Here is a 16932-nt window from a genome sequence, read left to right as displayed (position 1 = left end):
CCCCATCCGGCGTACTTCCGCCCCTTGCGTCGTGCCTTCGCTACCCCCCTCTGTCGTGTCTCCGCCTTTTTGTGCATCTTTACAGTGTCACACATGTGAATTGTTTTGCAGATGACTGGTTATACGGTGACTTTATCCTGGGAGTTTGATTCTCATATTCAGGAGAGAAGAATGTTAAAGTTTGATGGACGAAGCGTCTCACAGACAGGTGAAAGTCACGTTCTCTGTGCCTCACACCTGATCTGATGACATAATGCAGGGGCAAGGGGATTATAGAAATGTTCCCAGAGTAAAGATGACAAGTTCTGCACCAGCAGAATAGTGAGTGCAGCTCTGGAGAATAATACAAAATGTAACTCAGGATCAGTAATGTAATGTATGTACACAGTGACTGCACCAGCAGAATAGTGAGTGCAGCTCTGGAGTATAATACAGGAGGTAACTCAGGATCAGTAATGTAATGTATGTACACAGTGACTGCACCAGCAGAATAGTGAGTGCAGCTCTGGAGTATAATACAGGATGTAACTCAGGATCAGTAATGTAATGTATGTACACAGTGACTGCACCAGCAGAATAGTGAGTGCAGCTCTGCAGTATAATACAGGATGTAACTCAGGATCAATATACGATCAGTAATGTAAGATATGTACAGAGTGATTGCACCAGCAGAATAGTGAGTGCTGCTCAGGATCAGTACAAGATCAGTAATGTATATATACTGTGACTGTACCAGCAGAATATTGAGTGCAGCTCTGGGGTATAATACAGACTGTAGCTCCGGATCCATGGGGGCTGTATGCCGCAGACTGATTTGGGGTTTTGATAACTTGCTCTGTGCACTGGTTCCTTCCTCGCTTTCTTATTCTCCCCTTTGTCGTTTTATTTCAGTGATGAATCTGACGTCGCAAACAGAGTATGAGATTTCAGCCTGGGCGCAGTCGTCTTACGGTGAGAGCTCTGTGGCGTTTGAGCACTTTACCACCAAGGGAACAAGACCAGAAGTCCCAAGTCTGAAAGCAAAAGTAATTAACCAGACGGCAGTGGAGTGCAGCTGGGTGGGCAGCAGAAATGTGGTAAGAGGCTCTTCTGTTTTATGTCTTATCATCCAATCACAGTCTGAACTGCATTCATAATTCTGCTGGCACACCATAGACTTAATCATGGAGTGTGGATCAAACTAATGGACTGTGCGTGGTGTAGTGCATCAGCCACTAGCAGGGAGCAGCAGAGGCACAGGAAGCTGCAGAATTACAAGTGCAGCTTTGGTTGTGAGTAGAGGAGAATAAATATGGGGACGAGACCTCAGTATCATTGCTCCTGATCTCTCCTGTCCAGACATACGGGGTGTATTATGCCACGTCATTCTCAGAACTGCACAAGAATCCGCTAAACATCACGACCACTCTTCACGACGTGACCATCAGTGTGAACAGAGACGAGCAGTACTTGTTCCTGGTGAGGAAACCTAGAACCGCTTACTGTGCAGCTGGAGCCTGTTATTGCATGTACTGACATTACGGGCGTCTCTTGTCAGGTGAGGGTCACATCCCCGTATCAGGGACCCCCATCAGACTACGCTGTGGTCAAAATGATTCCTGACAACCGCCTGCCGCCTCGCCATCTGCACGCCGTCCAGGTGGAGAAAACCTTTGTGGTCATGAAGTGGGAATCGCCGTACGATTCACCAGACAGTGAGCTGGTGAGTGATCGCCCCGTGTCCCCGTGTGATACATGTGCGCCAGCTCGGACTTTGGGGTGCATTCAACACCATGGTCAGGATCTCCGATTGCTGTCTGTAGATACAGGTTGTTGTTGTTTTTTTTATATATTTAAAGGTTGCAAACCTGAACATACCAAACGCTCACTTAGCTGCAATACGTTACAATGTGTCAGCGGAGGTCCGAGCAAGCATACTGCAGTTAGGACAGGAGGTGATCTGTGCTGCTTATGTATTTAATCCTCAGAGGACTAGCTGCGCTGATACACTGTAACAAACCTGTGAGCCTCCGTCATTCATATTCAGCAAGCAGAGATCCTACATTATATTTGTCATCAATGCACAGCGTCCAGTCAGCGTCGCGCTCTCAGGATACCACTATGTTCCAGGCGTACATTGTCTCCATGAAAGATTTAATAATGAAGACAGAGAAGAGTTACAAAGTGAACACTAGGAACAGCACCGTCGAGTTCAAGATCGGAAACCTGGAGCCCGGGGGAAAATACAGCGCGATCGTCCAGCTGCGGAACATGAGCAAAGAGGCCAGCGCCAAAGTCAGCACAGGTGAGAGAACGCCAGGACATCACTGCGAGACGGAGCCTACACCCTTACCACTCCCCAACAGACACGTGTGACTGCTGCACTCTCCAGTCACTGCTATCACTGCAGGACGTAACTGGAAAAGACCCATAAAGCTCCAGCTTACTCCGCTTGTTCTACACTTTTCCTCAGTTCCTCTGTCTGCTCCAGAAGCCTTGAAGCTCATCTTTGAGAAAGATCACGTTCTCCTATTCTGGAAGAGTTTAGCACTAAGAGAAAAATACTTCAGCGAGTCCAGAGTAAGTGTACAATACTCCAGAGCTGCACTCACTATTCTGCTGGTGCAATCACTGTGTACAAACATTACACTACTGATCCTGAGTTACATCCTATATTATACTCCAGAGTTGCACTCACTATTCTGCTGGTGCAGTCACTGTGTATATACATTACATTACTGATCCTGAGTTACATCCTGTATTATACTCCAGAGCTGTACTCACTATTCTGCTGGTGCAGTCATTGTGTACATACATTACATTACTGATCCTGAGTTACATCCTGTAGATCTTTTATTATAAAAATGAAAAACATAACAACAATAATAATAACAGAAACATAGCAAGAATATCAGCCAGAAAATAATCCGTATACTGAACACTGGTCCAGCCGCTCATTCTCTCCTGTCTCACATATTATACATATATACAGAATAATAACTAATAATAACTTACACCTTCTGGTCCGGTCACAAAACAAACTAATAACAAACAATAAAATAAACAAAGGCCGACATAAATATATACATAAACATTTTTTTTTTTTTAAATATATATATGAAATAACCAAACTATACGAATATATACAAGACTAAACTAAACACCCCACACTCAAGCCCACCATTCCCAACCCCCGCACTGACCTGAGAGCTGGTCCTGCGTCTCATGCCTCAGTCCATGTCCAACGTCCATAGGCCAGATCAGGCAGCGCCAGTGTTATCCCAAACACCCCAGTGTCTCATAGTCCCACAAGATAAATCCACCTCCCCCCCTTTTCCCACCACCCAACCTAACACCTACACCCAAATCTATATCCCTATATACAATATATACAGAAACAAACACTACAACACCCACAAATCACAAAGCTCAAGTTCGGCACCTGCAGCGCTACATTACTGTATACCGATCACAAAATAAAAATCTACAGTGTCAGCGGCAGCCCACCAACAGGAAAGGAGACAACCAGACTAGGGCACACTAAAAGAAAATCCCCTCCAGAGGAGAGCGGCCCTACGTGTGCCCAGTCTCTCATACTCCAGAGAGCGCACCTTCACCAGGTCACCGAGTATGGTCCTAAACACATCGTCCACTGGGAGGATTTTCCGTTGCGTCGATACTAAGCACCGTGCGTTCCACGTGTGATACCTAACCACTGCGCTAACTAGAAATAAAGTGCAGCGGTCCCGACCACCAAGGTCTCTGAATCCTCCATAGGCCCATTCCGCATAGGAGAGACCGGCCAGCCGAGACCAGCCAATGGAGGCGCCCACCCTGTTGCACACCTCTGTGTTGAAGGGACAATGAAGCAGGAAATGGTCCATGCTTTCCAGCACAGTACCACAATGCTCCCGAGGACAGTTCCTGTCCACAGAGCTCCTACACTTCAGATTGTCTCTCACACACAGTTTCCCATGGAAGCAGCGCCAAGTCCCAAAACTTTGAGGGGATCCTGATAGAATTCAAAAGATGCAAACCCACCCCAAGATCCCGACTTGGGCAATCCCTGAGCACCAGAGGCCTCTGGAAATGGGACAACAGAACCCTATTGTCAAGGAGTTTCCTTGGCAGAGTCCTAATCTCCCACATTCCCAGACCGCACCGGCGAATTACTTTCAGAACCAAGGTAGCGTAAGCCGGAAGATGTCCATGCGGTGTGCGAAGATCCTTCACTTGCCCTCCTGTCTACCATTACTGGAAGAAAGGCTGAAACCATCCCCTACAGGAGAATACCCACGGAGGAGCCCTCTCATTCCAGAGGTTTGCAATATTGATCTTAATGAAGGTATCCACAAGGAATACCACAGGGTTGACCATACCCAACCCTCCTAGTCTCCTCGTACGGTAAGTAACCTCCCTCTTGACCAGGTTCAGTCTATTCCCCCATAATAAGTGGAAGAACAAACTGTAGACCCGAGTCCAGAGAGACTCCGGCAAGATGCACACACTGCCCAGATAAATCAGTACGTTTTGATCAGGTTTACCCTTTCCCTGAGGGTCAATGACCAACCCTTCTATTGGTTCACCTTCTGAGTGGCGATCTCTAGCTTGCTGTCCCAATTTTGCTTGGGGTAATACCCCTGGCCAAATTCGATGCCAAGGACTTTTGCAGAGACTTTGGGTCCTGGAATGGTGTCCGGGAGATCAAAACCAGGATCTCCTCCTCCCAGCCAGAGAATCTCACACTTATCCCGGTTGATCTTGGACCTGAATGCCTCCGAGTAGCGATCTACCTCTGACATCAGCCACCCTCCCTCCTCGTGAGAGGAAACAAAAACAGTGACATCATCGGCATATGCCACCACCCTCAGAGTGGCTTCCGGTGCTGCCCAGTCCATCCCGATCCCGGCCACCGGTCCATGCTCCACCCTCCTTAGAAGTGTGTCAATCGCAAACACGTACAGCAGCGGGCGCATGGGACAACCCTGGCGAACACCAGATCTAACCTCAAAAGAGCTGCCAATTCAACCGTTCACAAGCGGGAAACTCTCTGCCCCACCATACAAGGTTTTAAGCCAATCAACAAACCCCCCCAGCAGGCCATATCTCAGAAGGACAGACCAGAGGTACTCATGATTAACCCGATCAAGCGCTTTTGCCTGGTCCAGTGACAGCATGTACCCCTTCCAGTGACCAGCCCTACCCTGCTCCACCGCCTCCCGGACACCAAGCACAGCACTAAATGTGCTGTGACTTGGAACAGAGCAATGCTGGGCCTCCGAAAGGAGTCGGGGTGCAAATTTCACCAGCCGATTAAACAGCACCTTTGCCAGAACCTTCCTGTCTGCATTGAGATGCGCTATGGAACACCAAATCTCAATGCACGATGGGTCCTTACCCTTTGACAACATGATCAGGGCAGACCTCCTCATTGACTTTGGCAGAGTGCCCGAGGAAAGACACTCATTGAATACCTCAGTCAAGAGGGGAACCAAAGCATCCTTAAAGGTCTTATAGAACTCAGATGTTAAGCCATCTGGACCGGGTGATTTTTTTTTTTTTGGGCAAGCCCTTCAATCGCCAACTTAACTTCCTTTTCCCTGATCATCTCTGTCAAAACGCCAAGAGAGGGGTCTACCCCTGGTTCGGGAACGGCTTCGGCCAGAAAAGCCGACATCTCATCCCAATCAAGATCCCTCTTCCCCAAGAGGTGCGAGTAGAAGGATCTGACAACCTCCAGGATCCCTGATCTGGATCGCCTCAGGGACCCCATAGTGTCGACCAGTCCTGTAAACACTTTACTATTCACTGACATCTTGCAGTTTCTGTAAGGGTCGGGCGAGCGGTACTTCCCGTAATCCCTCTCAAAAACCAAAGATGCGTGTCTATCATACACCTCATGAGCAAAAATTTCACTCTGGAGATCTCCTCGCGGCCTCCTCCAGTTGAGACAAGATGCTCGAGTTTCCTCCTCAGACCCTGATACAGGCGGTACCTGTTCAGACTCCTGAGGCTCGAGAGCTGGCGGAAGAATCTCGCCACCCTTTTCTTGAACATCTCCCACCACTCTGACTTACTACTACAAAGATCCAGTAAGGGTACCTGGCTCTGAAGAAAATCCTCAAAGGACTGTCTTATATCCGCTTCTTCCAAGAGAGATGAATTGAGCCTCCAAAAGCCTTTTCCCATCCGGAGAGTCTCTGTAACACTCAGAGAAAACAAAATTAAACAGTGGTCGGAGAACTCCACCTCAACAATACACTGCTGAAGAGACAGCTTCCTCCTTTAAATAAAACCTATCTATTCTGGACTTACAGTTACCTCTATGATAGGTGAACCCCTCGTGGCCTGGGGTGTGCCGAATGTGGACATCCACCAGGCGAGCCTCACTAGCTATACAATTAAGGGTGACGCTATCATAAATCAGCTTGTCTCTGGAACCTCCTCTATCCCGGGGCCTCGTGACAGTATTGAAGTCCCCTCCAAAGACAACCTGCCGACTTGTAAAAAGGTAGGGCTTGATCCTCATAAAGAGACACTTCCGGTCCCACTTAGATTGGGGACCATAGATGTTAATGAGCCTGAGCTCTTGTCCCTTCATGAGGACATCTAAGATCAGGCACCTCCCCATTTCTAACTCAATAACCCATCGGCATTCCACCGGTGCGGTAAAAAGGACCGCCACTCCGCTATACAGCTCGGCCGCAAGAGACCAATAGGAGGGCCCGAGTCTCCACTCCCTTTTGGCTTTGAACACATCTGCCATGTTTGGCAGTCTGGTCTCTTGCAAAAAGAAAATGTCAGCTTCAACACGGCTGAGAAAATCAAAGGCCGCAAATCTGGCTTTATTTGACTTTATGCTGGCGACATTAATAGATGCCAGCGTCAACGGAGTGGGTACCGCCATCATTGGTGATTGAGTTAGATGGCTTTCTTCCTCCCACTCCCCTTATCCTCTGCCTCAGAGGAGGAATCCTTCCCCCTCTTTAATGACACAGGTGTCCATTCCCACGTGATTTTTCTTTTTGTCGTCTCCGGACTCCGGGCCAGTCCCTCCCTCCAGGGACCTTACATTCCCAGAAGAAGGAGACTCGGCACCCCCTGTAAGCTCCGCCGAAGCCGGAACCTCTCCCTCAACTTCCTCCTCAGAGGAAGAGATGTTCTCAAGGGCTTGGAACCAGTTAGAAAGACCAACCAGAGGGGAGTCAGTTTTTCCTTCCTTAAGTATCTTGGTCAGAACAGGAGATGTTTTATCTCCCTTCTTTCTCTTCTTTTTGGTGCCGAGCTTACGCTTGTTGTCTAGCCACTGCCTATTATCCTCATCCATACTTTCATAATGGGAGGATTCGGAGGCAGTGGCAGTTTCCTCCCTGTGGATCCTCCTGACCTCCTCATCCAGCTCATCATCCCTCGGAGCCTCAGCAGCAAGACTGGCATCCAGGACAGGGGTCACCGCAGTAGCACGGGGCTCGCCCAGCTCCCTCTCCTGTCTGTGCTTGTCTAGACGCCTCAGCTGGGCAGGCGTCTTATTGCTTTTCCTCCTTGGCCCCTCAGCTCCCTCACCCCTGCTAGTCCCTTCCCCAGCAGAATCAGCCTCACGGCTTTCTCCCACCGGGGTCACGACTACATTAGCGAAGGAGCGAGGACAATGGCTGAATGGGTGACCTAAGTCACCACACAGGTAGCACCTAATCTCCACACAAAATGCAGCAAGATGGCCGATATCCCCACACAATGCACATTTCTGCACAGTGCAGTTTGCAATGAAGTGTGTGGGGTCGCCGCACTTGTGACAGAGCTTCGGTTGCCCCTGGTAGAAGACTTGGATACGATCCCTACCCAGGAAGGCAGATGATGGAATGTGGGCAACCGTACCACCTGAACGCTTAAGCTTTACCATAAACGTCCATGCCCCTAACCAGATACCATACGCATCGCGGTTTTTCTTTGGCATTTCCACCACTTCTCCATATCTGCCAAGCCACGTCATGATATAATAACAAGAAAGCGGCTCGTTACAAGTCATCACGGTCACTTTCTTGACTTGATTTTGGTGAGACACCGCCTGGATGGCAAAGTCTCGCCAGCCGGGCTCATTTTTTGCCAACTCATAATTTGACCAGAAGAGCTCAAGCCTCTCTGGCCGTACAAAGCTGACATCAAACTCAGGCGTTGAATAGGGATGTATCAAGGCGTAGATGTCAATAGCCTTGAAGCCCATCTTCAGCAGGAGCTCCACAACCTTAGACCTTGGAGGACATGCATCTCTGCCCCTCCACCGAAGATGGGCCACATTCCTACGCACACTACCTGGCCCGGCTGTCGGAAGGGACCACACTGTATTTCCCCCATTTTGCTCTCGGAAGGCCCCGAGGCCATACCTCTCTATCCAGAAGGATAGATCAACCTCTCGACCCTCTACCATTAGTGATCTCTCCCCCTTCTTTAGAGCCTCCAGGAGACGCCGCTGCAACATGCCGTCCCCAGAGGCCAGAGACGAGGAGGACGCCCTATTTCCCCCGGAGGTGACAGCGGCATAACTACTGACGGGTACTGCCACCACCGGGGGGGCAACCGGACCAGTGTCACTATTACCCACCTCCATAACACCCTCACTCTCCACCAAACCAGCAACCACACCACTAGACAAAGAAATTTCCTCACCCACACCTCCCACCACATTCTCTCCTGCTGGACCAGTGACAACAGGGGTGACATTTCGACCTCCGCATCATCAGGCACAAGGGGCTCAGTCCCTCCACAGAACTGGAGGCGACCTCACCCCTGGACTTACGGGTGCCCTCCGCATCATCAGGCACAAGGGGCTCAGTCTTCTCCACAGAACTGGAAGCGACCTCACCCCTGGACTTACGGGTGCCCTCCGCATCATCAGTTCGTAAGTTTCTTTGCTTCATTAGGCGCCGCTGATCTTTTGTTGCCGTGAGGTGCCGCTGATCCTTCAGATCAAGATCTTGCTGACCAGCGGCGCCAACGCAGAACAGGATTTTGGGAGGATCGGAACGCCCAGCCCCGACAGCCCCCTCACACTGCGGCCGCTTCTCAACTAAGTGATCAGCGGTAACAGCATTCAGGGGCACCGAGGCTACCGGAGCTGCCCCCGACACTGGGCCGCTCCCCCCTCCCACTGAGGAGCATACCACAGTATCATGGCCTAACCGTATGCCCGCCACCGGGCCGCCCTCACTGTCCATCTTCTCGGCTGATGCACCTGCTGCTACGTCCCCGCTACTACAAGCAGGGACGGAGCTCCGCGCCTCACTACCATGCTCTGTACTCTCCCCGCGCCTTTGCACTGGATCCACAGCAGAACTCTGGCTGGGCTGGGCAACGGGGATTATGCAGCGAGCTGACCCTGCAGCTGACTCAGGAGGTACAGGGAGGGGGGCATATACATATCTTACTGCTTCCTGGAGCTTCAGCTTGTTCTTCTTTGCCTTAGTCTTCGGGCCCCCAGGTGCCTCCTCTGGTAAATCATCACCAACATGGAAGTTCTGAAGGCACACTTTGGACTGCGACCAGATGCCAATGTCGCCTGTCCAGCAGGGAGCTCGCTGCACGAGACCTGCGGGTGACTTTGCAGGCTGCCAGGTGGGGCTTTCTGCTGGTCATCATCCTCCTCATCGTTATCATCATCATCCACCTGGCTCTCAGGCTGCAGCCCCATCTGCCTTTGCTCTCTGTTATCAGCCATTTTTCTAAATCTGTCCTCATTCATTAGTTTTTCTTTAAATAGTCCACTTTTTTCTCTTAGGAATGCTTTCCTCACCTCCAGCTCATTAATATCCAGCTTCAGTTGCTTTACCTCCGCCTGGAGTTGGGTCTTCCTGGGTCTGGAGGAACCTGCAGCTTTGGTGCTTGTGCAGCGCAGCTCCTCCCAGAGCCTCCTCATGGTCTTACTTGCCTCTTCATACTCACTTAGGTGGCTCATGACCGGGAGCATAGGTGGACACAGTCTCCTTTGGTTTCTGCAGCCCCCAACCTTCCTCCGTGAGGTCTGCCTTACCTCCGTGAGCACTCAGCTTTCCTCCGGAAGGACCGCCATCTTGCATGCTGCTAGCATGCTTCTCCTCCATGTTGGAAGCCTTACGGCTTCTCTGGGTCTCTGCAGGCCTGGGGGGAGTAGGAGCCACATTGCTGCGACTCCTGGTGGAGCGTCTCACCCCCGTGTCCTCTGAAGTGCAGGCCAGTTGCTGGTTTCTTCTGCTCCCTGCCGGCCTGGTGCGGGAAACAGAAGCCTGGGACTTGGCTCCTTCACTCATCCCAGGAAACCCACTCCTCCCTGGGTAGGAGAGAGAGCAGGTCCCTGGGTGGAGAGGTGTTGATTCTATGGAGCTCAGGAACATACAGCAGGATCAGTGTCGACCGCACCCACAATCACCACAATGAGCAGCAGCTGAACAGAGCTGCACTCACTATTCTGCTGGTGCAGTCACTGTGTACATACATTACATTACTGATCCTGAGTTACCTCCTGTATTATACTCCAGAGCTGCACTCACTATTCTGCTGGTGCAGTCACTGTGTACACACATTACATTACTGATCCTGAGTTCCATCCTGTATTATACCCCAGAGCTGCACTCACTATTCTGCTGGTGCAGTCACTGTGTACATACATTACATTACTGATCCTGAGTTACATTCTGTATTAGGCCTCTTTCACACTTCAGTTTTTTACAATCAGTCACAATCCGCCAGGTTTTGAAAAAAAACGTATCCTCAATTTTCTTTTGAGGATCCGTTTTTTTTTCCCCATTGACTGCCATTAATGGCGGATTGTGACGGATTGCTGTCCGTTGCATCCGTTTTTTTTGAGGATCCGCCAAAAGTTGCTGTCCGTCACCATCCTCAAAGATTTCAAAACGGAGCTTGCAACGTTTTTTTCCTCTGGCGGATCCTCCAGACACTCATTTAACCCGAAATTCTTTCTGGGTGTCGGACAAAAAAAAAAAAATTCTCTCTCTCTCTCTGTCTCTCTGTCTCTCTCTCTCCCAGCGGTTCCTTTAAATTTCCTCATTTTCAGGATCCGTCTGAAAACGGATCCTCTGCCATCAGTTGAGATCGGATCCGCTTGTCTGACTTTTTGGCGGATTTGAACTGATGCAAAAAACTGAAGTGTGAAAGAGGCCTTATACTCTAGAGCTGCACATACATTACATTACTGACCCTGAGTTACATCCTGTATTATACCCTAGAGCTGCGCTCACTATTCTGCTGGTGTAGTCGCTGTGTACATACATTACATTACTGATTCTGAGTTACATTCTGTATTATACCCCAGAGCTGCACATACATTACATTACTGACCCGGAGTTACATCCTGTATTATACCCCAGAGCTGCACTCACTATTCTGCCTTACTCTCCCGGTGCAGGGTTATGAAGTGCACATGTTTGACAGCTCCAGGAACCTCTCTTTCCCTCTGGGAAACACATCTGAGAACTTCTTTAAGATTTCCAACCTGAAACTTGGTCACAGTTACACGTTCAGCGTGCAGGCGCGATGTCTGTACAGCGGTCAGATCTGCGGGGAGCCGGCGCTGCTTCTTTATGACCATCTTGACACAGGTAAGATCTCTGCTGCTGGTCGTCGACTTTAATGATGATAGACCTTTGTGTTTAATTTCTTCACTACCTCTGCTTGCTTTCAATGAATGTTTTGTCTCCGTTTCATACGTTTTATACTCTTCTCATTGTCGGTACAGTTCTCTCTCCTGATTGTTACCGGTACAGTTCTCTCTCCTGATTGTTACATTGTATCAGTTTGATGTCAGCACTGGACACTATTATCACAATCCCTCAGCTCTGAGGGGTCCGGATTGGATGTCTGCCTCTTGTTATTAGGAGTGACCCCTGATTCATTATTTGCTGTATTTAACTCATTTTATCTTTTTTTCTTGTAATATTCGTTGCTGTTTTTTGTGCCTAATTCTTCAGTCTGATGCATATGGGGTTGTGATTCATGCGCAAAATCAAAAATGATTTTTTTTTTTTTTTTACCTTTAAAAAAATGATCTATTAAAATGTCAAATTGAACTTATACATTTGCTCAAAAATTCGGACAACTTTTTTTATAAAAAAAAATCACAAATAATTTATCAGCTGCACACATCTGGGTTTAAAACAAAAGAAACTACTCCCATAATGGCGAACAGAGGATTAAGTGCTAAATACATTTCAGACTAGGCGGAACTGAAGAGACAGAAAAACTCAGGGTCACATACAAAAATGAATTCGGGCCAATGTTCCCATTCACTGACAGTAAGCAGAGATTTTGGAATTGTGATTGAATCATGCAGTATAACAGAGAGCCGCCTGTTTGGCTTTTATTGTATCTCTACTGTTTTCAGGAGTGGACCCGTTGCCGTCCACCAGCGTGCAGTCCTCAGACGTTGCTTCTATTGTGGTCCCGGTCCTTTTCCTGCTGCTGGTGGCTATGGGCTGTGGCTTCGTCATATTGTACATGCGACACCGGCGACTTCAGAACAGCTTCACAGCATTTGCAAACAGTCACTACAGTTCTCGCCTCGGAGCCGCCATCTTCTCATCCGGGGATGATATAGGTAAGACAAGCGGCACATGCCGGCTCTGGGGACCAGTATAATAAGCGATGGCGCTCTCTTGCGTCCGGGGCGATGGCGCTCTCTTGCGTCCGGGGCGATGGCGCTCTCTTGCGTCCGGGGCGATGGCGCTCTCTTGCGTCCGGGGCGATGGCGCTCTCTTGCGTCCGGGGCGATGGCGCTCTCTTGCGTCCGGGGCGAAGATGCTGATGTCTTCTCCCCTTCCAGGTGACGATGATGATGCTCCGATGATCACTGGCTTCTCAGACGATGTCCCCATGGTGATAGCGTGAAGCTCGCGGCCGCCGGGTTCAAACCAAAATGATGTAAATATCATTTTTTCGGAGGAATCGTCCGTCCGTTCTTTGGATTTCCCGCACTTTTCAGTTGCAATACCTTATTTTTATATGGGCCAAAAAGAGAGAAAAAAAAACGTTGTCAACTGTGAAATACAAAATATGGATTTCTGTAAACCAAATCTTCGACCCGCCCGCCCCTCGACCTGTGTCTGCTGTAAATGTGAAGATATGTAATATATGTGTGTGTGTGTATGGAGCCCGGGACGCACGGCATTGGGGATGTTCTGTGAGGTGCCTTACTGACTGGTTACAGGAGGAGCCCGGCCCGTCACCGCATCTGCAGCTTCTGAACTGCCCTCGTTTTCTGCTGGCAAGTCTAGGTACAGGGATTGGCGCTTAAGGGGTTAATCTATTTGGTCTGTTAATGCTGGCTTCACTGTGCCCCCCACTGCTCTGCGTAGAGCTGTCTAGCACTGTATGACTGTTTTCATCATCTTACATGAGAATCCCCCACTATCTCTTTCTAGGAAGGCTGGGTGAGTACTGGAGAGCCAGCACATGGCCATATGGTAATACCCAGCTTTCCCACAGACTATATAGCAAGGCTTGAACTCAGCTACATTCTTCAGCGATTCAGGGCTCTTGGAAAACTGTGACAACCTGGAATACTCCAGCTACAGCTGACACATTCATTTTCCTACTTTGAATTACAGATCTGCTTGGGATGTGATATACTGCTCTTTGACGAGACAGATTGGCCATTTAGGACGCTTAGAAAGCTGGGTGATAGCCAGGAAAGCTGCACTGACAGCCCCCCAGGGGTTTTCTCCCAGCTTTCCCATGCTCCGGAATAATAAATGATTTTGGTGAAGGATGTACTGTATGTAAGAGTCAGATTGCCCATTCAGGACATTGGAAAGTTGGGTGACAGGCAGTAGGACAGCTTTTACTGCTCTCACTTTTTACCTGATTTTTCTGGACTCCTAAATGACGCATTTGCATAGGAAGGACCTTATCTCTGGACAGATCGGCCGTTCAGGAGCCTAAAAAGCTGGGAGACATGAAGCTGTGTGGTGGCTGTGCCCCCTGGATTGTGACTATATGGTACAGATGTGATTTACCGTATGTTGTTATTCTGAGGTTCCTGCGCTTGCTTCCTCGCAGTGATTTTACAGACCGGAGCTGTCTACACAGCTGACCATTGTTACAGTGTACTGGTATGGGTGTACTTTTTCTCCGGGCCGGTCCCACCGTTCTGCATCGTTCTCTTACCCTTTACCTTTCAGCTCTTCGCCAGTTCTTACATCTCTGCTTGCTCAGTGACTGGAAACACTTGTTCCATCTGAGCCCAAGACTGATAAATTGCAGCAGGCATCCTATAGGCTGAATACAATGTAACAAACCCTCAGCTGTGTGAGGAGGAGAACAACCCCCGAATGGAAGCAAGAAGGATTCCATTCACTTACAACAATTGCAGGTTTTGAAAATAGATGGTGAGAAACTGATACGTAAAGTTTGTTGTTTTTTTGTTTTGTTTTAGAAAGTTATAAAACTTTTAATTATCTGATGATTGACCTTCATTTTTATAACCTTGAGGGGGGCTGAATAGTTTCATCCCAAAGTGCAAGTCCGGGGCCCAGGGACCCCTCTGCTCCGAGAGGAGGGAGGGTCCCAGCTCACGTGCCGTTTTCTGCTCCTGAATGGCCCCTGGGAGGATTGGGGCTCCCCAGGACAGGCATTATTAGGGCAGGCCTGTATATTTTCCATTTTTAACCCTTCACTGGGCGGTTCTCTGTTCTTTCACCTCTTCTGCCGCCGGTCAGTGGTCCCCGTCATGTGAACGCCATTATTGCGCTCTCGCCACGCAGACGTTAGTCTCTTGTATCCGCTGGGCACAGAGAAGTCAGGTTGTATGGGGGCCCTAAAATCTCAGGAATGTAGCGTAGTGCCAAGTCAGTGGCGGGCAGGAGCGTGGGCCGTCATGTGGCGGGTCGAGCCGCTGTGTGTGAGATGTCCTTGTAACAATGTATCTAATCTGTGTGATTCTGTGTGCGCCATATGTTTTGGAGGCATTTTTACGTGTAGACTCGCGGCCGCAGCGTTTTACTCTGTTTTTATTTATCTTTTCCTTTCAAATTACCAGCAACGAAAATTGCCAAAATTCTCCCCTGAGAATATAATGAGGTGCGGGATCCCCTCCTCCACACCGCTGCTTTATGCAGGTCATCCTTGTCTACAATGTGTAGCATGTCCTATACGCTACTCACATCCAGAGCTGCATTCACAGTTCTGCTCATTACCACTTTCTAGATCTCTCGGCACAGCTGCCGCCCCGGTGATTGCTTGTGTCGTGCTCTGCTGGGATGCGTTGTTGGAGATGCAGCGCAGAGGGAATGTGCGGCCCCTGAGACTCACTTTATCTGGAGTCTAGAGCGGAAAGCTTCACATCTAGGTGCTGAATACTGCTAACTGAACCCAAGGATTGTGAATGCAGCTGTGGGTGTGACTAGTATCAAAGACACAATATGTCAGCAGAATTTTGAATGTACCTCTGGTTGTGATTGGTGCAGAAGACCTGACATGTCAGCAGAATTGTGAATGCAGCTGTGGGTGTAACTGGAGCTGAAGACTTGACATCTCAGAAGAATTGTGATTGCAGCTCTGGGTGTGACTGGAGCAGAAGACATGACATGTCAGGAGAATTGTGAATGCAGCTGTTGGTGTGACTGGAGCAGAAGACATGACATGTCAGCAGAATTGTGATTGCAGCTCTGGATGTGACTGGAGCAGAAGACGTGACATGTCAGCAGAATTGTGATTACAGCTCTGGATGTTACTGGAGTTGGAGTGATGTGTGGGAATCCATTTTCAGTAAGGCTTTGTGAGGAGCCACGCAGCAATGTTTTCTTCAGTCCCGTACCCGGTCCAGCGCCCTCCACAGGGGTGCGATGTATTTGCACATTCCCCATTCTGTAAGCAATACAAGATGACTTGTGCCATATCACTGGACGTGGGGCGTTGTTCAACAGCGGCGCCCTGCGTCCGCTTATCATACATTCCAGTAACGTGTGTTACCCTAATATCTGACCTATAAATCTCCAGTAGCTGCAGACAATCAGACGACGGCTTTCATCCTCCCTGCACTAGTAAAGCCCCGGAGTCTGATCGCTTGCAGCGCTGTTTACCGCTGTCAGGATTTTATCACCGTCTATATCTGTGTATTTAAAAGGGCGCTCCACTTCTGAGTCGCATCGAAATCTGCATTAGGAAATGACATAATAAGTAATGATATTGTATAGTATATCTCCCATTATGCAGTGCTCAGGGAAGCAGCGGGTCGCTGCTACGTACCTTCCAGCACCCTCTGTGGGTGGAAAGCCCAAAAGCTGCAGCCACTCACAGATGACCTGTCCTTTTTCAGGCAGTGTTGTCATGGGGACAGATATTGTATAATGTCTAACCGTTGCACTAGTGTACGCTCCCTTTACGCAGTTGCTCATCATGCAATTCCCTGATCTATATTTGATGCCTCCAGGTCAGGGTTCCTGTTTATGGAGCCATCTGAATTGTTTCCTGTCTGCGTTGTTACCCCCATAATCCACAGAATACTCAGTACAAATCTGGGACCCTCTCACTGCGCCTCTGTATATAGATGCCACTCTCACGGTCATTAACTCCTCACATTCCCTCGGTACAGCCACTCCCCGCTCCGCCGCGTCAGACATTTTTATTACACTTTTTGTGCCTTTTTTTATGTTTCCATGTTTTGCACAGTCTTTGAATTTAATGTTCATTGTTGTTTGTTTTTAATCTTCCCATTAAAATATATTTGGATCATACTCTGTCCTCGATTATTTCCGGTCATGCAGTTATAGTAATACGAATGGTGTGGGTTGTAGTTCCCTAAAGTCGCAGAGGGATGTCCGGTAACTGGAGATTTGAGGACGTGTCCTGTAAATGATGGCAGAGTCCAGCGCTATGGGAGAAAAAGGAAATAAAATACCGTATGGTAATTTCAAAGGACAACACACTAATAACCTCCGAGGGTTCACTCTGAAAATAAGAGGAAAAGTA

General features: G+C 48.9%; 1 protein-coding gene across 2 annotated transcripts in view; it reads left to right on the top strand.

The window, feature by feature from the left end:
• Positions 1-16697, top strand: part of SORL1 (sortilin related receptor 1) — a 134918-nt gene extending 118221 nt beyond the window's left edge. Inside the window, exons 40-48 of one of the 2 annotated variants that reach the window (XM_073584849.1) lie at positions 112-208; positions 892-1076; positions 1339-1458; positions 1538-1702; positions 2110-2284; positions 2453-2559; positions 11375-11567; positions 12350-12562; positions 12788-16697. In XM_073584849.1, coding sequence (XP_073440950.1) covers positions 112-208; positions 892-1076; positions 1339-1458; positions 1538-1702; positions 2110-2284; positions 2453-2559; positions 11375-11567; positions 12350-12562; positions 12788-12852 — 1320 coding nt within the window. In that variant the 3' untranslated portion in view covers positions 12853-16697. Of the gene's footprint in view, positions 1-111; positions 209-891; positions 1077-1338; positions 1459-1537; positions 1703-2066; positions 2285-2452; positions 2560-11374; positions 11568-12349; positions 12563-12787 lie in introns of those variants that run through there. The other variant, XR_012234008.1, reaches the window with a different exon arrangement.
• The last annotated feature ends 235 nt before the right edge of the window (positions 16698-16932 follow it).

This window comes from Dendrobates tinctorius, unplaced genomic scaffold (assembly GCF_039654945.1).
Source record: "Dendrobates tinctorius isolate UK_male_01 unplaced genomic scaffold, ASM3965494v1 ptg000086l, whole genome shotgun sequence".
NCBI lineage: Eukaryota > Metazoa > Chordata > Amphibia > Anura > Dendrobatidae > Dendrobates > Dendrobates tinctorius.
The sequence above is the reverse complement of the archived record's forward strand: the minus strand, read 5'-3'. Positions and strand labels throughout refer to the sequence as shown.